The sequence below is a fragment of the Odocoileus virginianus genome, unplaced genomic scaffold (assembly GCF_023699985.2).
Source record: "Odocoileus virginianus isolate 20LAN1187 ecotype Illinois unplaced genomic scaffold, Ovbor_1.2 Unplaced_Contig_18, whole genome shotgun sequence".
Classification (NCBI taxonomy): Eukaryota; Metazoa; Chordata; class Mammalia; order Artiodactyla; family Cervidae; genus Odocoileus; species Odocoileus virginianus.
The window spans coordinates 1421520-1444593 of NW_027224335.1; the positions used below are offsets into that span (position 1 = coordinate 1421520).

Consider the following 23074-nt stretch of genomic DNA (forward strand, 5'->3'; position numbering starts at 1 on the left):
AATCCAGGCTTAAATTGAAGAAAGTAGGGAAAATCACTAGGCCATTCAGGTATGACCTAAATCAAATTCCTTATGATTATACAGTGGAGGTGACAAATAGATTCAAGGGATTAGATCTGGTAGACAGAGTGCCTAAAGAACTATGGACAGAGGTTCATAACATTGTACAGGAGGCAGTGACCAAAATCATCCCAAAGAAAAAGAAATGCAAGAAGGCAAAGTGGTTGTCTGAGGAGGCTTTACAAATAGCTGAGGAAAAGAAGAGAAGTGAAAAGCAAGGGAGAAAGGGAAAGATATACCCAAGTGAATGCACAGTTCCAGAGAATAACAAGGAGAGATAAGAAGGCCTTCTTAAGTGAACAATGCAAAGAAGTAGAGGAAAACAATAGAATGGAAAAGACTAGAGATCTCTTTAAGAAAATTGGAGATATCAAGGGAACATTTCATGCAAGGATGGGCACGATAAAGGACAGAAATGGTAAGGACCTAACAGAAGCAGAAGAGATTAAGAAGAGGTGGCAAGAATACACAGAAGAACTGTACCAAAAAAGGTCTTAATGACTGGGATAACCACGATGGTGTGGTCACTCACCTAGAGCCAGACATCCTGGAGCATGAAGTCAAGTGGGCCTTAGGAAGCATTACTACAAAGATAGTGGAGGTGATGGAATTCCAGCTGAGCTATTTAAATCCTAAAAGATGATGCTGTTAAAGTCTTGCATTCAGTATGTCAGCAAATTTGGAAAACTCAGCAGTGGCCACAGGACTGGAAAATGTCAGTTTTCATCCCAATCCCAAAGAAGGGCAGTGCCAAAGAATGTTCAAACTGCCAGACAATTGTGCTCATTTTGCATGCTAGCAAGGTTATGCTCAAAATCCTTCAAGCTACAATTCAGCAGTAAGTGAACTGAGAAATTCCAGATGTACAAGCTGGATTTAGAAAAGGCAGAGGAACCAGAGATCAAATTGCCAACATTTGTTGGATCACAGAGAAAGCAAGGGAATTCCAGAAAACATCTACTTCTGCTTCATTGACTAAGCCTAAAGCCTTTGACTGTGTGGATCACAACAATACTGTGGAAAATTCTTAAAGAGATGGGAATACCAGACCACCTTACCTGTCTCCTGAGAAACCTGTATGTGGGTCAAGAAACAACAGTTAGAACCTTACATGGAACAATGGACTGGTTCAAAATTGGGAAAGGAGTACATCAAGGCTGTATATTGTCACCCTGCTTATTTAACTTATATGCAGAATACATCATGAGAAATGCCGGGCTGGATGAAGCACAAGCTGGAATCAAGACTGCAGGGAGAAATATCAATAACCTCAGATATGCAGATGACACCACTCTTATCTCAGAAAGTGAAGAGGAACTAAAGAGCCTCTTGATGAAAGTGAAAGAGGAGAGTGAAAAAGTTGGCTTAAAACTCAACATTCAAAAAACGAAGATCATGGCATCTGGTCCCATCACTTTATGGCAAATAGATGGGAAAACAATGGAAACAGTGACAGACTTTATTTTCTTGGGCTCCAAAATCACTGCAGATGGTGACTGCAGCTTGCTCCTTGGAATGAAAGTTATGACCATCCTAGACAGCATGTTAAAAAGCAGACATTACTTTTCAGACAAACTTCTATCAAGTTGAAGTTATGGTTTTTCCAGCAGTTATGTATGGATGTGAGAGTTGGACCATAAAGAAAGCTGAGCACTGAAGAATTGATGCTTTTGAACTGTGGTGTTGGAGAAGACTCTTGAGAGTCCCTTGGACTGCAAGGAGATCAAACCAGTCAATCCTAAAGGAAATCAGTCCTGAATATTCATTGGAAGGACTGATGCTGAAGCTCCAATACTTTGGCCACCTGATGCGAAGAACTGACTCACTGAAAAAGACCCTGATGCTGGGAAAGATTGAAGGCAGGAGGAGAAGGGGATGACAGAGGATGAGATGGTTGGATGGCACCACCAACTTGATGGACATGAGTTTAAGCAAGCTCTGGGAGTTGGTGATGGACAGGAAAGCCCAGCATACTTCAGTTTATGGGGTGGCAAAGAGTCGGACATGACTGAGTGACTGAACTGAACAGAGTACATCACGTAAAGTGCTGGGCTGGATGAATCACAAGCTGGAATCAAGATTACTGGGAGAAATATCAACAATCTCAGATATGCAGATGATACCACTTTAATGGCAGAAAGTGAAGAGGAACTAAAGAGCCTCTTGATGAGGGTGAAAGAGGAGAGTGAAAAAGCTGGCTTAAAATTCAACATTCAAAAAACTAAGTCATGGCATCTGGCCCCATGACTTGATGGCAAATGGAAGGGGGAGAAAGTGGAATCAGTGACTCATTTTATTTTCTTGATCTCCAAAATCACTTCAGACTTTGACTGTGGCCATGAAATGAAAAGACACTTGCTCCTTAGAAGGAAAACTATGACAAAGCTAGACAGCATATTAAAAAGCAAAGACATCACTTTGCTAACAAAGGTCCATATAGTCAAAGCTATAGTTTTTCTAGTAGTCATGTATGGATCTTCCCAACCCAGAGATTGAACCCAGTTCGCCCACATTGCTGACGGATTCTTTAAGAAGAATCTTTAAAAACATTCTTTAAAGAGAAGGCTAAGTGCCCAAGAAATGATGCTTTCAAATTGTGGTGTAGAGAAGACTCGAGATTCTCTGAGACTCTTAAAGAAATCAAACCAGTCAATCCTAAAGGAACTCAACACTGAACAGCCATTAAAAGGACTGATACTGAAGCTGTAGCTCCAATACTTTGGCCACCTGATACGAAGAGCCCATTCATTGGGAAAAACTCTAATGCTGGGAATGACTGAAACCAAATGAGAAGAGGGTGACAGAGGATGAGATGGCTGGATAGCATCACTGATTCAGTGGACATGAATTTGAGCAAACTCTGGGAGATAGTGAAGGACAGGGAGTACATGCTGCTGTCCATGAGGTCACAAAGATTTGGACATGACCTAACAACTGAACAACAACAACAAAAGCACATTATTTATCATACTAATTTTTATAACAAATATACAGCATTTTAGCTATGTCATGGGACAAACTGTATTTGTGGATGCATCTGTTATACTACCCATCTTTAGCAAGTTCCTGATATGAAGTGCACTTTAAGTTCCAAGCAACTGCCTTACAACTAAACTTTAAGAAGCACCATTTAGTTTTCACTTTTCTATATGTCTGTTTCTTGCCTCATCAAATACTCCATTTGCACCACAAAGTCAGGAACTTTGCCATCTTCATCTCTTATCCGTCCCCAGTGTTCTCTTGACACTGGACTAGGCACACAATCTATATCTTCTTCAAAGAGGACAGAATTCAAATAAGAATTCAGTTAAATGGCAAAATACACCTGTATTCTCCAAAACTGTTCTTTCCACTTTCTCTCTTCCTTTACCACCACACTTCTTAAAAAGTAGTCTGTCAGGACAAGTCACTTGACCTCTCTGATTATGTTTCCACATCTGTATCCTGGGAACACAGTAATTTACTTAATTGATGTAAAATGTTGAGGACAACATCTGGCTATTTAATAAAAGTGGCCCATCATTATTATCTCTCTTCTTGGCTATAACTGAATTATTGTTTCTGATACTGCAAGTCACACAACCCCACTCCTGGTGTGATAGAGTGAGGAAAGGATTAAGCACCAGCGTCTGAGATGGTCCCTCCACGAATTTCAGAGTTTAGTCTTCATAACTGCCTTGAGGATCCCTGATGGACTCAGAAGTGCTCCTCAGTCTTGATTTGCAGAGAAGTCTTTATGCCTATAAAAGGCACACAGAAAGAGCAATATTCCCAGCATGTATTAGTTCAAATGATTCCAGGAAGGATTCATACCCTACAAAATAACATTCCCGCTAGGTTAGGGAGCTTTTTATGTAGGTAGAAGCTTTTCTTAAACCAAAGGAGTCAGTAGGTCTATGGACCTTACTCTCCAGATGGGAGTTCCTAAACTGTAATTGTGCTTACCTTATGAGAAACCAAAGACACCCTCATATATGTATCTTTACTTATGTGTATATTATGTAAACCACAGTACAATATACAAAAAGAAATACTAAATATGAGATTCAGATAAAAAGAATCTGTTGCTAATCACTGCATCTCAGTGTACAACAGACTCTCAGGGCAAGTTTTGTTGTTATTGAAATGTTTATAAATCCATAATGCAAAGTAAACACAAAAGGGTAATCTCTCAGTCTTCAATTCCTTTTCTCCCATTTGTGTCTCAACCCCCCTGGCCTGGGTTTCTTCTGGTGCAATTCTACTGAATATGCCCTCTAGTACTGAATCATGTGGGCCTCCTATCATCATCTTTCTTGACCTCTACATAGTAGTTGACACTGGGAACCAGGCCTTTCATATCTCCAGGTTTTCCTTCTATCTCTCTCATTATTCATTCCCTTCCTTCAACAAACTGTGCCTATCCCTTAAAGATTGCTGTTTCTAGAGGTCCTATTCACAATGCCCATCTTATATGTCTGCAAACTTTCCCAGGGAAATCTTCTCTACTCCCATGGCCACAACTACTACATTGATGATACATACATTTTTACCTCCAACCTACACATCTCTCCTCTACTCTAGATCCATGTGTTCAACTATCTACTGGATCTCTTCAACCAACTTATGGCCTTGTCATCTATCAAGTCACCTAAACTGGAAATCTGGGAATCACACAAAACTTTTTCTTCTCCCCAGTAACCACATTCAGTTAGCCACAAAATACTGTTATAATCTTCTTTAGAATTGCCTCTTAATCATATTACCTCCTCATTACTTCCACTGTCACTGCCTTTGTTCTGACCCTTATCACCTCTCACCTGGATTGTTCTGACAGCCTTCTAATTGCTCTCCCTGCATTCATTCTTGCCTCTTTCCAAACTATCCTCCATGTAGTTGTTGGAGTGAACTTTATCAGTTGTCAATAATGTTATCTGATGCTTCTGCCTATGAACATTCAAAGCTGTCCAAGTTCTTTAAGGAGGTCCTTCATAATCACCCTAATTTCCCCTTCTAGCAAGATCATTTGACATTGCTTCAGTCAAACTGAAGTTGTTACAGATCCTTGAACATTCTAAACCCCTTTAATTTCTGCTTCTTCACAAATACCTTTTCTTATGCCTGGAATGACTTTTCCCTTTTTCTCCTTCTTCGAAACATATCTCAACTGTCACCTCCTTTATGAACACTTCTCTGGTTCCCCTGGAGCAAAGATAGATTATTCCTCTTCTGAGTTATCATTTCATCTAGGCATCTAATCCTATTATTCTGTATTTCAGTGATTTGTGCATGCTTTTGTCTTAAAGAGAGATCTGTCTATGGAGCTGTAGTAGTATGGAAGGCAGTAAATTGTAGGTGGCACAGTGGTAAAGAATCCCCTGCCAATGCAGGAGACTCACGAGATGAAGGTTCGGTTCCTGGGTTGGGAAGATCCCCTAGAGAAGGAAATGGCAACCCACTCCAGTATTCTTGCCTGAGAAATCCCATAGACAGAGGAGCCTAGCTGGCTATGGTGGGGGTGGGGGGTCCCTCCCATAGGATCACAAAGACTGGACACAACTGAGTGACTGAGGACAACACAGCACCTGTGTCTTTACACCTTCAATACTTATTACAGTAACTGGCATAGAGTAGATGCTTAATAGATGCTTGGTGAAAGGGTGAATATGGTTGACTGCCTAAACAGGCACTAAACCAAAAAAAAAAAATTTATAAAAACTACTCCCTATCCAGAGTTGCATGCATGCATTGAGACTCATTAATTAGTTGAAACTCAAACGTCTGGGTTCACAGTCAATGGCTGTATGAACTCTATTATAAAGGTGCCTAGGGCAATAATGGAAGATTCTATAGCAGCAACCTGAACTATAATAACCCAGAAACTAAGTTACTTAGTTACTTATGGCACTGTGATTTTTTTTTCATTCTTTAGTACATTCATTCTCAGTGCAGAAGAAAAACACTCACCCTTAAGGCTAGTGGTGGAGGTGGGAGTGGTGGGGGGAGTCAGGATTAGCTGACTTCTTGAGTCTCATTCACACGTTTCAGTTTCCATGGAGGAGAGAGAGCGAGCACATGTGTGATGTCGTCAAGACTACAAAATCTTCCCTCATCATTCTTGTCTCCAAAGAAGTCAAATCTCTTTTAAGAACTCTATCCTCTGAATTCCACTCATCCACCTTCACTAGTCAAATAAAAAAAGACCTTTATCAAGGGAGGAAAATCTATGATATTTCAGTATGTAGTCAATCAATCTAGTTATCTCTTTTATCATCATACCAGAAGTATGTCTTGATGAAGCTTAATATAGCACAGAAGAAAGAAATTTACGGAGAAAGACTAAGAATCTAACCAGAACTCAGCAGAAACAAAATGGTTAAAGGCAAAGAGTGAGTCATCTCTACAAGCACTGCCATAGTTAGTGGTACCTAGGAAAACATGGACACACATGCAAACCTCACCTGTGTTTGAGACAACAACCTGACTTTGTTTTCAGTGCCTTATATTCTCACTCTACTGATTAACACTGAGGGGAGGGGGAGGTTCAATGAGGACCCCACAAAACAAAGTTTGATCTTCCGCCATGTACTGAATTGTGTCTTATGAAAATTCATGATGCTGAAGCCTTAACCCCTAATGTGATGGGATTTGGAGGTGGGGCCTCTGGGAGGTAATTAGGCTTAAATGAGGTCTTGAGAGTTTGTTTGGAGAGGTTTGACAGAAAACAGCAAAATTCTGTAAAGCAATTATCCTTCAATAAAAATGAGGTCTTGAGGGTGGAGGAATTAATGCCCTTCAAAGAAGAGACAACAGAAAGCTTGCTCTCTCTTCACTGTATGGGGACACAGTGAGGAGGCAGCCATTTGCAAGCCAGGAAGTGAGCTCTCACCAGAACCCAGCCATCTTGATCTCAGACTCCCAGCCTACAGAACTGTGAGAAATAAATTCCTATTGCTTAATAATGTCAACCAGTTTATCACATTTTGTTATGGCAACACAAGCTGACTAAGATATCCTCCTAGGTTTTCCCAAGGGTCACAACCCCAAGTAATAAAATGGTGAATTAATTTAGTGTATACTGTCTATTCCCAGTTCTCCCAACTATTCTATTTCTCAAGAAGCTCAGGAACAGTTCCAAATTGCATTAAAATCACTTCTCCCAGATGCCCTTGTTTGTCTTCCTGCAAGCTATGTTCACGTGAACAATTTAAGACATTTCCATTCTCAAGTGCTTTATTCCCCAAATTGCACATTAGCTTGCAAAGTCCTCTTCATCTCCATTCTAAGTCTCTATTTCTCCTATGAAGAAGTGGTGGAGTAGAATAAGGCTGCAGTTCTGTGCTGCAGATGGAATAAAGCATAAGAAAGGATTTTAAAAGGAAAGAATGGCAAGGCAAGAATGGGAGGAAGTGGTTCATGGGCAGGGGAGGGAGTATTGACAAAGAGCAGATGTCTCTTACCACGGGTTTGGTACAGCAAACCCGTGTACAGCAAATGATTAGGAATGACAATGGCTTACGTAATGCCCTTTTATCACTTCTAGAGACCTGACACAATTTTTAGGGAAAATTATTCTCCCCAGACCTTGATTGATTTAGAAAGTATCCACTTGAAGGATCCAACAGTAATAAACCATAGTTGGTATTTACCGCCCAGGGCTGTTGGGGAAATTAAATGAAATAATATCTAGAAAGGGTATAACAGGCTTATAGTAATTACTCCATAAATGGGAGCCACTGTTGTAGTTGTTGTTGCTGGTGGTGCTGTTTAAATTAAGATAACTTAATTTAACATGGTTACTGTGTTCCTGGCAATGTTAGGTTTCTCTGAGTCAGTTTTGTGGTGACATCAATTGTGGTAGTTAGGGGAGATAAGTGAGTTGATAGCAGTCCTGGAAAACAACCTGGCAGTAAATCAAAAAATAGATGAAATGTACCATCCATCCTGCTACACGAGCTTGAGAGTCATCAGTGACATCTCTCTCTCTCTCTCTTTCTCCCCCCTCCCCCTCTCTCTCATTCACGCACCACACACACACACACACTCAATCTACCATCAAGCTCTATTTCTTCTCTTAAATAGCTCTTGACTGGCTACCTAATCGCTTTCCCACCTTCTCTTATTCCTCCCTCCTAGTCTATTTTTCACAAAAAGGTCAGTGTAATCTTCTTAGCATGTAAATCGTAACATCCCACTGACCATAAAAATTTGAACATACACATTTACCTCCACTCCTTTGGCAAACTCAATGACAGTAATTAGGGAAGAGATGATGATAACAATATCTTTTTTTGAGCTAGAAAATAGAAATACAAGAAAAACTGCCTTTGCATACCAGAGGAAATTGAATCCAAAACTGGCAGTGGGGGAAGTTGATAAGCTACACAATTTGAAACAAAGAACCCCCAAAGGCTTAGCAATCAGTGGTATCAGTACTTCTATAAGTGAAGGTGAATGGGAGGCTTAAAAGAAGAGTATTACTTGAAATTTTTATTAAGCAGTTAGATCCCAAGATCCCCTATAAAACTTCACACAGTTAGGTGATTGTCTCTGCCCTCCTCCTTACCAGAAGATGTGAGGTTTATTCTCTAGAAAGAGTAAAACAGAAGTTCTCTGGACTGGGGAAACATTGAGCATAGCTGAGGCAGAGGTATCATATGGAAAATTTAAAAATTTCACATTTTGATGGTTGAGACCCCTAGCCCCTTATCTCACTTGGTTCTTGGAATGTTGGCAGTCAGCTGTCAGGCAGAGTATTGGAATATTCTCCTTTAAGAATGTGAGAAGCCTAAGAAAAGACAAAGATGCTGGCATATGTGGTTGTCCAGTGAAATGACTCAACCAGATCATCTTGCAGTGAAGCTTCTCATGGTAGATAGACCCTGAAGTGATTGTCAATGAGTCCCACCTCCTGATATTCATGCCTTTGTGTAATTTTCTTTTCTTAAATGCTGTTGAACCTGTGGCTTGCTTCTCACCAATGGAATATGGCAAAGGTGATTCATTCCCATCTTTAAGTTATGATATATAAAGTTCTGCTTAGCAGATTGGAGCCAGAGTCTCTTCTTCTGAACTAGATGAAATAAGGAGTCATGCTGGGTAATTCCACATGGCAAAAACTGCCAGCAGCCTTAAGGAACTGTGGGTGGCTTCTAGGACCTAAGGGTGACCTTCAGCCAATAGCTAGCAATAAGCCAGGGTCCTCAAGTATATGGTCACAAGGAAATAAATTCTGCCAAAAACCTGAATGAGTCTGAAACCAAATTCTTCCCAAAATTTTTAAATGAGAATGCATCTTCACCCACACCTTGATTCACCCTGTGACACCTTGAACAAAAAACCCAGCTATGCTCCACCCCCCGGATGCATAGAAACTGTGAGATAATCAATGTGTCATTTTAAGCCACACAGTTTGTGGTAATTTGTTACACAGTAATAGAAAATTAGTGTACTGAGACAGTCTACAAGTCTCAACTAAGCACCCCAGTCTTCTAATCACAATTTTTAGGAACTTACTCATAAATATGAGCAGAAAGCTAAGGATGATGAGGTATCTGAGGAAAGTCTCTGATATCAAGGTAGAGATCTAAATCAACAAATAAATCAAAAACTTAAAAGAAATAGGGAGAGAAAGAAAATATTATCCTCAAAGAGATTCCAGAAGCTGATTCACCAACTAAGAACAGGATGATACATAAGGGTTGGGGGAAAGAACACTCAGAAAACAAAAAATCACTCTTAAAAATTCCTGCTTTTGAATTTCTTATTAGAAAGTGTCATAAAATAAGGAATTTGTCTGGTCTCTATCCCAGGATCCTGGGATGGAGCTTCTAAACTCTTGGAATTTCTTGAGTGATAGGATTGTCTTTGTTATTCATGGTAGGTCTCTGGGACTGTGCCTAAATTTATGCTAATTAGGTAACTGATGGTATGACTCTAGATAGTTTCAGGATGGGAGCTGACTGTGCTGAAATGACCAACCATGTGACTAGAGAGGCAGGGCTTTGAGCCAGATTATATAAGTCCAACTTGATACCTGGGGAGGGAATGGAGAGCTGGAGATTGAGTTCAATAATTCATCCAAACATATCTACATAATGAAACCACAATAAAAACTCTGGACAGGAAAGTTCAGGTGAGCTTCTTGATTGGTGAATACATCAATATGCCAGGAAAGCAATGCATCCTGATCCCATGGAATCATGGGAGGGAGGGTATGGAAGCTTCATTTTGGGGATTCCCCCCCCACCCAGACCTCATCCTATGAATCTCTTCACTTGACTAGTCCTGATTTGCATCCTTTATAATAAAAATGTAATTGCAAGCATAGCACTTTCCTGAGTTATGTGAGTTGTTCTAAGGAATTACCGAGTCTGAGGGGATACTGGGAACCCCTAAGTTTGTAATCAGTTGGTCAGAAATGTGAGTCACGTGGAGACCCTTGAATTTTGGCTGATGTATCAAAGGAGGGTGATCTTATTGGGAATGCACCTAACCAGTGAAGTCTGTGCTAACTCTGGGTAGCTAGTGTCAGTATTGCAGAAGGTTTGGAAGATAAAACTGAGGAAATCTTTCAGAAGTAAAACAGACAAAGAGAGATAGAAAATAAAATATAAGCAAATTATGAGATCAGAGCAGGGAGCCCAATATAAGAATAACATGACTTCCAAAAAAAGTCAGAAAAATTGGAGAGAAAAAATATGAAATAAATAATTAAAGAAAATTTATCATAATTTAAAGGACAGTTTTAAAATTTAAAGGGCCCGCAAAATGCCCACCACAATGGAAGAAAATAGATAAGCACTAGGGTCTTTCAGTGTTATATTGCATATTAACAGCAAAACAAAAAACCTAACAACTTCCAGAGAAGAAAAAAATTAAAGGTCACTTATAAGATATCCCAGGTAGCTCAGTGATAACGAATCTGTCTGCCAATGCAGGAGCCCCAGGAGCCCTGGGTTCAATCCCTGGGTCGGGAAGATCCCCTGGAGTAGGAGATGGCAACCCACTCCAGTATTCTTGCCTGGAGAATCCCATGGACAGGGAGCCTGGCAGGCTACAGTCCATGGAGTTGCAAAGAGTCAGACACGACTGAGTTAGACACGAATGATGCACATTGTAAGATATCAGATATAAGAATGGCTTTAGGTTTCTTAAAAGTTAAGAGCTAGAACACCATGAAGCAATGTCTTCAAAATTATTTAGGGATATCATGGGATGAGAGCAGTGCCACAAATCTACAGAGAAAACAGGCCATATTGGAGAAATTCAAAAGAATGTCTCCAGAAGTTGAAATTGATAGAAGAGTCAATGTTCTCAATGCTTTCAATCTCCCCATATTTGGAGAAGATTTAGTTAATTGAAGAACAGGTTACAGATGAAGTAATGTTGAGTATATAGAAAATTAAGAAATTGAATAAACAAGACAATTATCAGCTCCATTAAAAACAAACAGATATGCAAAAAAGCAAAGGTAATCACAGAATGCTACATAACTTTACTGTGAATAGAATTTCCCTAGTAATAATAATGTAAACACTGAATATGGATGTAATTAAATTATGACATAATTATACCAGGAAATTGGTGAAATGGGAAGTTTGTGTCTGTGTGTGCATGACGGCTGATGGTGATGATGAGCTAACCTCCCCTTTTCCATAGAATGCTTTAATCTGAAAATTATGCATTAGCTTTATAAGCATGCTATTCGACTAAAGGGGTTGAAAGTAGTTGCCTCTGGGAAGTAGGTAATAGGAGTGGGCTTCTCTGATCGCTCAGACAGTAAAAATCTGCCTTCAATGCAGGAGACCTGGGTTGGAAAGATCTCCTGGAGGAGGGCATGGCAACCCACTCCAGTGTTCTTGCCTGGAGAATCCCATGGACAGAGGAGCCTGGCGGGCTGCAGTCCATGGTCTCAAAGAGTAAGCACAGCACAGCACAGCACACGATGGGGCAGGGGACACTGACAGCTGTGACAAATAATTTTCTCTCTTTAAACTGCATATAAAGTAAAAATTTTTGAAAATAAATAAAAACTACTTTTAAAAGAAAATTCAAATCAGATCACGTCACCAAACTGTTTAAAACTCCTAGTAGTTTACTATTGCAATTAGAATAAAATTCTAACTCTTTCCCATGATGTATAGGGCTCTGAATCATGTCTAACTATCTTACTTTATCTCATCCCACTCCCCGCACCACCAATATCTAGGCTCCAGCCCCTCTGGTCTACTTTCTCTTCCTCAAACACAAGCTTGTTTCCAACTCAGCGCCTTTGTGGTTCCTATTCCCTCTGCCAGAAATCACTCTCCCCAGATCTTTGCATGGCTGAATCCTTCTTTTTATTCAGGATTCAGCTGAAAGTTGCCCCTTTAGAGATGCCTTCCACAATCAGACAAACTCCAATCGAGGGACAGTCTGAAAGTCAGCTGATCTGGGCTCTTCAAAAATACCAGTGTCCTGAGAGAAAAACTAAAGCTGGGACTAGTCTACATTAAAGGAGACCAAAGAGACAAGAACAGTTACATGCAGTTTATGATTTGACTCTTTATTTCTGTTTTTATAAAGCTATACTGAGTGTTATTAGGGCAATTGGAGAAATTTTAATATATACTGTTTAAATAATAGATAATAGTGTTATTGTTAAAATTCCTTAATATGGTAATTATATATTACCATGTATATATTAAATATGGTAAGCACATATAAATTAAATATGGTATATATTAAATATATATTATATATAACATACATATATTTAATATGGCAAGTATATATGCAAGAATGCTTTTGTTCTTATGAGATATATGCTAAAATGCTTATGGGTGGAGTTCATGATGTCTGCAATTAATTTCCAAATGATTTAAAGCAGAGAGAGAGCGAGAAAGTTGATAGTTTATAGATATCAAGTAATTGTGGCAAAATGTTAACAACTGGGGAATATTAATGAAGAATACATGCGTTCACCATTTTATTCATGCAACTTTTCTGTAGAATTGAAAACTTGCCAAATCAAAAGTTGGTGGAAAAAAATCTTGAACTTTACTTAGTAGGTTTGTTGATAGTATATTTGTGAAGTAATTCCAAACTATCTTGCATATGTAATAGGATTAGGCAAATGAGTAAAAATATTGACCAAAGGAGCCCTCTAGTCACTTTCTATCACATTATCCTGTTTTGTTTCCTCATTACATTTATCATCTCTAATGCATTCATTTTATTTATTCATTTGCTTAATGCATAAAGCCCCTACCCAATAAATGTTATTTAAACAGAGATGGTATCTGTCTAATTTACTTTTGAATTCTCAGCATTCAAACAAGTGCCTACCTAGCACATAATAGATGTTCAATAATTACTTATAGGATGAATGAATGAATGAAGCAGCCTCCAAAACTCTTGGGTAGAAACAATGGAAAAGGAGAACTGCAATTTTGCCCCTATAGCCAAGTTAAGGCTCTGACGCACAGGTGCAAAAGGGTCTTGTTATTTCAGAGACCCCTGAAGTTGAGAGAGGAAAAAGAGAGGAACTCAGCTTCATTCTGGCATGTGGACTGTGGTTAAAGGGAATAATCACTAACCTGAAATGGCAGTGACCCCAAAGGTTACAACTACAGGATAGGGACTTAAAACTAAAATGTGAATGATGATGGGGAGGTCCTGGAAATGACTTTTTAATGCTTTAATCTCCATCTAAGACAACTGAGTTATGTGACACCTTGTCCTTGCAAGTCACTTCAATTGTGTAAAGACTTCCTGAAATTCCCTCTTCCCACAGAGCTGATGAATTGTGCATTTCGAGCTAACTTTCAGTAATGGAAGAGAACTACAGGGAAGAGAAAATGAGGCCCCTAAGAACACAGTTGGTAATTCTTTGGAGGAAAGAAAATCTCCCTTACTCCTCAACTCTTTTCATCACAGCAGTTTTGCCTATCAATGTATTTTTGTTTGTTTGTTTGTTTGTTTGTGAGATCTTAGTTCCCTTGCCTGGAGAATTCCATGGACTGAGAAGCCTGGTGGGCTACAGTCCATGGGGTCGTGAAGAGTCGCACATGATTGAACTAACACATTTTTTAGTTTCATGAACAAGGATTGAACCTGGGGCCATGGCAGTGAAAGCGCAGTGTCCTAACCACTGGACTGTAAGGGATCTCCCCAGCCTCTCTTTTTCTTAATCTCCTTTCCCTACCTGTTTCTCACTCTTCCATCATTCCTCCCCACCAGGTTGGTGCCAGAAAGAAGTGCTTGTGGAGAGTGGTGGGGTAATAAAGTAATTATGTGCAGGGATAATCCTTACTAAAAGAATCTTTTTTCATTTTTGGATAAAGACACACACATGCACACTCAAATACAGAGAATGACTAATGCAGTTGTCTGCTTGCCTCCATTATTGACGTCATACCATGAGGGTTCTAAGACAGAATCTTTTCTAGTCATTCTAAACACTATCACCTCAGGAAAGCTATCAGCTCTTTGCTTTCCCTCACCCAAATCCTACCCTCCCACACACCTGTGATCTGTCACACCACTGCTTTCTCAATGGCATTAGAGCAATCTGTTTTCTCTTATTACTCCTAGCTCAGTTTAGATCCTTGGCAGTTGTTGACTTGATGGCTGTTCCTCATCAGCTTTTCCCCATATTAAAACCATAGTAAGTCAAAGATACTACCAAGATCCACTTTTCTTATCCTCCTTCAGATTGTCCTAATCCCTTAAACTGCTTTCAGGTCCACAACCATCCCACTCCTGCCTGCTTGAGACTTTCCCCTCATCTCCTCTAGTCTGCTGGTCATTCATTATCAGTTAGAATTTCAAATTAGGAACTCCATTATGATGTTGAGCCCACTGAAGTCAAATGACCCATTTTGGACTGAATCCAAATGTATAGGCAAGTGGTTAAGCAGGTTAGGCCAGCAGCCTTGGCAGTAAATACACAAAACTAGAGACTGCAACAAAAATAATCATAATTTCACAAATGACCTGAAATTAACTGGATACCAACTCAAAGGGAGCAAAGTAAATTTTGTACATGCTTCCAAAACTAAGTACACTGTCAAGGATAATTTTTCTCACTAGTTAGTTTTACTATTTTGCCATGTCCCCCTACTCAAACAATATTCATTGACTCCCAATTACCTTTAAAATAAAATCTTAAAATCCTTCCGTCTGGCATTCAGTGTCTTTTGCAACTTGCTTTCTTCCTACCATTTACACTTACTCTGTTCTAAATTCATCTTTCATCAGTCCTTGGTAGGGTCCCCCTACCTCAACCATTGACGTATTACCACCAGGTTTCAATTCCTGCTCCTCTCCCTTCGGCTTCCTTATTGATTCATATTAACTGCATCATTGAAGACCCACTTCAAGTATGCTCTCTGCCAAGAAGCTTTCTCTGATTCATTTACAGGGTCACTGATATTTTGTGCTAGAACAGAATTTAAAGCTAGCTGGTCAAGTTCAACTTTATCCCCTCTCCCCCTTTTTTCAGATGAGAAAACTTTAGGCCCAAAGATAGTAAATGATTTGTATAAGGTCATGCTGTAAGTTTAGTGGTAGAACTTAATCTGAAGCCAGAGTTCCTGGCTCCCTTTGCAATTTCCTTTCTACACTGTAACACTTTGTTCCACTGCTACACCCCATGTGCACAAAGTGTGAAGTCATAATCATAAACTGACATCTGTTCTTGGAATTTTTTTCACCTGTATTTGTCCTATCTCAATCACCAAGTTCTAAAAGTTCTTGAGGGAAAGGATATTGTCTAATATTTCTGCTCCGTCTTCTCCTTCCCCATTGCAGCTAAAAGGGCTGTATATACTTAGGACTGGCAGTAAATGCCAGTTAAATCTTAACCGTGGAATGCTTCACCTCAAGAAAATATAAAAACAGAACCAATAAAACAAGTACACACTGGGTGAATGACTATGTTACATACATATTCAAAAAGGTTCCTCTAAGCAGGGTCCTCTTATAGTGAGACTGGCTACAGATCATTAACTACCATCGAGAGAAAGAGTGAGAGTTGAGAAACCTAAGGGTAAAAATGTAAGAATCACTGCTCCTCTTAAACAGGCTCAAGAAATAGAAGGGCATTAAAGCAGGCCTCCTGCATTGTGATGGAGAGGATTTACACAGCCCCTGTCTTGAAAACCCCAACTAAGCACTACACTCTGGGAGTTGAGTGACACAAGTTCTAAATGTCTGTTCCACCACTAATTATCTCTGTGACCCAAGACATATCACTTAATCTCAATGGACTTGTGTTTTCTCATCTGTAAAATGTTAGAGGGGTGTGGAATGGAAGTCCAGACTTGCTTTGCCTCACACATTTGCTGTGAGGCTCAAGTGAGATAATATATGTGAACGTACTTTAGAAAGCAAAGGCATTATATGAATACAAGGTATTAACTCTTAAACCCCCAATCTTGGATCAATTAAATCCTATGGGACTAGAGCAAGTGAAGGATAATGGGTTTGCATGTTAATCCCATTGAAATTAATTTTCTGAATCCTCTGCCTTCCTCAGTAAATGCTGTTCTTCATCCCATCTCTTTATTTTATTTAGTAGAGTATTATAAAGGTTGTTATTTTGGCTTTGCACATTGCCAAGGTAGCAGAAGTGGGGGAGGTTGGCAGCTAAGACTCAGGAGAGGCGCCTATTTCAGCCCTAAATTGCTCTAAAAGGGAAGGTTTAGGAAAATTGAAGCTATGGGTCAAGGGAAAAATGGGCTTCCACTCTAGCTCAGCAGTGTCACACTCTCATTCAATAGTGAAAAGAAAATGAAAAAAAGGAGTAATATGAGCTTTAATTTGGCCACATTTCTTGGGTTTTCTCTACTTTGCCTCTCCAGAATTTCTAACAAGCCTGAAATCAAAGATCTCTGTTCTGACTTGGATTGACTTTATTTTGTGTGGAAGTGGGATAAATGTTAGGGGTGGGGGTGAGGTAGCATATTGCATCCCCAAAGGTATGAGCCCACCATACTGATCAATCCTTCATCCTGCCCAATTGGGTAACATATATAACATGCCAAAAAGTCCAAGCTGAGGGACCATGTCTGCCCTGGGACACACAGAATCATGTCCACTCAAGCCTCTGTGGAGATGGTCATCATTCTTACTCTTATGTAGCTCTTGGCCCTTCTGTCAGTATTGTTGAATTAGAAAAGAGCCTCTTAGGAGATCATCAATCATCTGGAATATCAAATACTTTTTAGAAGCAATTCAGAAAAGAAAGACATCCTAACTGGTAAGCTGCACATCCATTTAGCAGACATTTCCTGAATCCTTACTATGGCCTCAGCCCTGGGTTACGTTTTAAAGAAAATATACAAGCATCCAAGTAAAACTTTCTCTCTAAGAGACCAGTAGACTATGGGGGAAAGGAAGGTATAGATAAGATACAGCAAAAGTGTCTCCCTAACTCAGGCACCAATCAATCCATTCTAACCATCCTCCCCTTCTCTCCCCTGCCCCAAACCCCTGCAAACCGTGGTCCCATGCAAATCATTGCATTCAACATTGAGCTAAGGAGAGAATAAAAAGCAAAACAAAACACTGCTGTAACATAAGGCAATAAGGCAGCTGCTGATGTGCTGATAACTTTCTATTAAATTAGTCATAATACAATCTAGCCAATATATCTCCAGTAACACACACTAATGGAGCAAAAATCACACACAGACAACTATTTTAACATTCATCCTCAACCTAACCTTGCAGCAAGAGTTTACATCATACATTTTGGACTCCTTGTGATTAAGTATAGAAGAATAGAAAAGAGTATCAATTAACATATATAAAGCAATAGCTCCAAGTTTTCCCCTGGTGGTGCCCTGCTTGATGACACCTGGTCTATGCCAAACCGCACCCCATCACTCTCTAACCCAAGAGGTCATTCTACTCGGTGACTCCTCTGCCTTCAGCTCTACTAATATCCCAGGGCCTAGTGAAAATAAGATTCAAATGTGAGATAATGGCCCTTTCTAAGGTTAGAGATTTCACCAAAGCCTAAAAGCCCAAGAAGTGAGCTCCAAGCATAGGCTTACTGGCTGGTCAGGTCTGGCATCTGTATGTTCAGTCCTGAACCCTTAGGGGTAAAAGCAGCTTGGCTGCTTGAGTAAGGGATAGAAGAGAGGAAGAAAACCCCAAGGAGGATGAAGAGGATGAACCCTCTGTGTGGGTTTACTGGAAGGAGTTCTGCCATCAGTGAAGAACTTGATAGACAAGGTTCACCTCCCCTGGACTTCTCCAGCCCCAGAGGTTAGGGATGGTCCCTGTACTAGCTTAGTAGCTGCCAAGCAGTGTAACCCTTCTCCAGAAGAGTGGGTTGAGGCTGGGATGCTGCAGTGAGGATCTGGGAAATGCAGCTCTCATCAGAGATTCTGGTCTTTGGAGGGGGCTAAGGGAGACTGTGTTCTGAGGTGTTAATAATAATAATAAAGCAAATATTATTAATAGTGCTGGGATGCGGTATGGGAAACAGAAAAATGTTGCAGATTCTAGAAAATTCCGGGTGGGTCACTGTCAGTTGGCAAAAGAAGAGGGATTAGTAGAGGATATGGTCTGGGAGGAAACGGGGAAAGGAGGGGCTGCAAAAGAAGGGCTGCCATCCACAACAGCAGCATTATGTGTGTCAGAGATAAATTCACTTTTCATATTTCAAATTAGGTTTATAGGTGCTCCTTCCCCCATTCCCACAGAGCAGTGACTTAACGAGTGGTCTTCTCAATTTTTAATTGCAATTTTGCAGTATATTAGCATCTAAAGTCTAGCTCTGACTGAGGTGATAGTTTGTATGTACGTGAACATGTATATGACTAACGATCGAGAGAGCTTCTAAAGTCTCCAGATGTGGTGGGAAGGGTGATGCGGCAGGCACCGGCCGCTCTTTTCGCAAGAGTATGCTTCTGAGGTATCAGGAGGTGAAAAAGGTGTGGGTGTTGCAGTGAATTTCCTCAGCCCAAGATGCACACACACACATTAACAAGTTCAGTAAAAAAGTCCTCCTGAAACCTGACAAGTCCAGCTAAAAGCAAAAGGCAGTCTCCTACCGTAAAGGCGAGCCAGACAGACGCCCGGCGGATCACTGCGGATACCCGGGCAGCCTCAGCTCAGGAGAGCCCAGCCGAGCCGCCGCTACCCGGGCACTCTTGCCTGGTTCTTGGGCTACATCCGCGGGCTGCGGAAAGCCAGGGCTCTCGCCCAGCTTCGTAGCACACGTTTCCCGAAGCACCCTCAAACCTTGTACCCTACGGTAAACCTCTCGGATCTGGCAAAGGTCAGAAATGCAAACACTGAGGTGGGGGACAAATTTTACTTCAATGCAAGAGATTGACCACACACACACCCACCCACCCACCCATTTTACTTCAGCCCCAAAGACTGAACACATACACAGAGACACACAGAGATACACACACCCCCAACCCCATGCCACCTAATTTCTTTTCCCTGGTTAGAAAAAAAAGGATTACTTGCCCACAGAGGCTTGGAGATGGGGGGCAAGAGGTTGGTCCGAGGCTAGGTTCACCTGCTGCTGAGGTGAGAGAGCAGACACAGGACGGAAGCCGACCTGAGCAGCAGCTCACAGCTGGGTGGTAAGGGGGACTGCAAAGACCCTCAAGTTCGCGTCAAGCTTTTTATTTTTTTATTTTTGTTGCATTTGCGTCACTAAAGGGTTAAACACAGCGGGGCTCCAACACCCCCCTCTCAACGCCTCCCCACTCCCCCTCCCCTTTTTGTCTTCCCCCCTCCCCTCCCGCGCGTCGCTAGGAGGTCATCAAGCGCTCTGTCCAGTCCGCGTTCTCAAGCCCCTCTGCTTCCCGCCCATCCGGCCCGTGGCTGCTTACGAAGAGGTGTGCGCTCACCGAGGGGCGTGTTCCAGCACTGGGAGACGCCGAGCATCCCCCGGTTAGACCTCAGAGCGGAGCCAGCCATGGAGCGGGGCGGGGGAAAGTTTGGCACCTTGAAAGGGGTTGCTGAACTGGGGTGGGCGGGGCGCCCGAGGGTACTTTAGCCCTCCGAATTCAAGGGCGCCCGCTGCCCGGACCTGAGACGGTGTGCGGCCATGGAGCGCGGAGCTGCCGCGGCCCAGGGCACTGCCCCGCCTCAGGATGGAGAGCAGCCCGCGGAATCTCCGGAGCCGCCGCCGCCGTGGCCGCCGCCGCAGCCGCCGCTCCTGCCGTCGCCGCCGGCGCGGGCTCCTCGGCTGCTCCGCGCGCCTTCGCCGGAACCGGCACCGCAGTTCTGTCCAGAGCTTGCTCCAGAACCTGGTCCGGCGGCGACCCCAGAACCAGCCTCAGAACTCGACACAGAACCGATCCTAGAACCAGATAGAGAACCAGCCCCAGATCCAGCCCCTGAGCCGATCCCAGTACCAGCCGTAGAACGGGCCCCCGAGCCGGCCCCAGTACCAGCCAGAGAACCAGCCACAGAGTCCTGCCCTGAGCCGGCTCAAGTGTCCCGTCTGGAGCAGAGCCCAGCACCACATTTATTGCAGCGTCCGGTGGTCGCCCCAGAGAAGGGTCTAAGGACCTCGCCAACGCCGCGAACACCAGTGCCAGCGCCACTGTCCAGTATAAAGGTAAGAAAAGGACCCTCGGGTGGGAGGGCTCGAAGCCAGCCGAGACCGTATGGCTATCCTGCTTTCGGGACTCTGGGCACCCTGAGCATCCCATTCGGTTGCCACGGACTAGCAAAGATGCTCGGAAAGATGCGGGGATGTGGGAGCCCAGGGCAGAGGGAAGCGGTTGGGAGGCGGGAAGCAACATGTGGAAGTGAGAGTGGGCTGGGGGGTGCTAGAAACGGGGATGATAGCACCGGTTGGGAGTCAGAGCAGTGTTCCCCATGAGAAGGGACAGTGCGGTGAGCACCTATATCTTGAAAAAGAAGAGGAAGACGACCCAGGGAGCGAAAGAGACCCAGAGAGGTGTTAGCGGCCGGTCCACGGTACCCAGGCATGGGATTGAGTGGGGGCGCTGGGATACACCTATTAGCCGCGGTCACTGCCGCAGAGGCCCAAGCTGTGGAGCCGCAGTCGCCTGCTTGACCCCCTCCCTGCCACTGGGGAGGGGGTCCTCAGCTTGGGCGCAACTGGCAGCGCTCCAGGGAAGGGCCCGGAGTCTCTGTTGCCCGCTGGGCGCTGGTACTCGATTCGGGTGGGGATTAGGGGTTGGGCGGCGCCCACGCGCACTGCAGGGGAAGGGCAGGGTTCGCCCGAGAGGACTGGGAGAGCATGCGTGCGTCGAAGCCACCATTCCATCTGTTTGCAGGATTTCCCGGCAGGTAGGTGCAAACACAGCGTTACAGAGATGGGCCGCGTCACAAGCGGGCGACTGGCATCCCGCACTGCTGCCAGTTGGAATGGTACAGGAGTCCCGGTTTAAAGACAGGAAAATCGGAGTTGATATTTGAGAGCGTGTGAATGGGAACCCTCCTCTCTTCCGGTCTTCAGAGACGCCTTTGTAAATGTTGCACTTCACCGGGATCCTCCCGCCAAGGGGGGAGGGGGAAGAAAGAAGGTTTTCGGTCTTTCCTTGGACCTTGAAACCCCGAAAACCGCGTCAGATCTTCAGGAGTCTGCCTCTCATGCTTTCTTTGTGCTCCCCCTACTCTTCGTTTTCCTAAACTTCGTTCCACAAGATTGTGAAAATCATAATAATGTTTACATACACCTTCATTGAGCTTCGCCCCAAAGAAAAACAACACAAAACACAGAAACAACACATCACACCAACCTGCTGCTTAGCAGGGCATAGGGACAAGGCTCAGAATCCTGTCACTCTGGACCGCACACTTGTAGAATGGAGGGGAGTGGGGGACAGAGGTTGTCATCTCGAAATGGAAATGGAAGCACTGGTTGCTTCCTGAGTTATGAATAGAGAGGCTTGAATTTGCAAAAAAGAGGAACAATGAAGGGAAAAGTTTCACATGGGGAAAAAGTGCACAGGTTTCAAAAGAAAGAAAACAGAACTGCAGGAGATTAAGATTAAAAAAAAAAATCCAACAATCCCGCTTTCAGAGGGTGGATCTCCACGCCCCACCATTTCCTCCGGCAGCCCTTCCCTGCAGTGATCTCTAGGGCAGCTGAACCTGGGAGGTCACCCTAACCAGGTGCTTGCTCTTGTCTTTTTGGAAGAGTTTGCATAAAGCTGATAAGGAGACCAATAAGGCTGACCTGACTTGTGGCCTTCTTGAGATTCCAACAGCAGGACTTAGAAACTGACACCTGAGCGTTTAATTACAAGGATGGTCAGTGAATGTATGGCCTCTTTGGCCTCTGAAAAACTGACTGAAGGCCGGGAGTTCCAGGGATGAGCCCTGTGATAGAGGGAAAGCATCTCTCACCAGTTTGACAAGAAAATTTCTATTTCCAGACAGATAAGGAGCATCAAGGTAGGGGAACAAGGTTAGCTTCCTCCACACAGTGTCCATTCAGGCGTGCTAGCCAGCTGACCCACAGGTACTTGGCCATCTCGGCAGGAGACCATGACCACCTTCCTCCAGTTTGATTTTGCCGAGTAGAGCTGGTCTTTTTGTTCAGTCACTTATCTTGTAGAGTGAGTTTCTTCCCATCCGTGAAAAGGGCCATATACACAAACCATAGAGTGTTTTCAAGGATGCAAAAATCTGGGTAATGCTAAAACTGCCAGGAGCAAACACTTCTCCAACAGTCTAAGTGTTGCTATGCAATTGCTCCCTGGTGCAGATGAGAACATATGATCTTCAGTGATAGGACCATTCTCTGCTGCATTCTCCCCAGGCAAATATCACCCATAACCAGCTGACTTGCATCTTAACATTCAAGGCAAACAGGCTGCCATCTTATCTAGGGTTTTGTTGCATTGTTCTCAGACACTGCCTTCTTGAGGCAAGCCTGGGGAATCACACACACACACACACACACACACACACACACACACACACACATGTATATATATACACACACACAGAATCTTAGAGATCAAAACAATATATAGCTCTCATTATACAATGAAATTCTACATGGTAAGGCACAGTCAGTACCAGTAGCATGAAG

The 23074-nt window shown here is 42.7% G+C and overlaps 1 protein-coding gene across 1 annotated transcript in view; it reads left to right on the forward strand.

Moving 5' to 3' along the window:
• The first annotated feature begins 19992 nt into the window (after window positions 1-19992).
• DGKK (diacylglycerol kinase kappa) overlaps window positions 19993-23074 on the forward strand; it is a 170504-nt gene continuing 167422 nt past the window's right edge. The window contains exons 1-2 of the mRNA XM_070464139.1: window positions 19993-20785; window positions 21051-21194. Coding sequence (XP_070320240.1) covers window positions 20105-20785; window positions 21051-21194 — 825 coding nt within the window. The 5' untranslated portion in view covers window positions 19993-20104. The remainder of the gene's footprint in view (window positions 20786-21050; window positions 21195-23074) is intronic.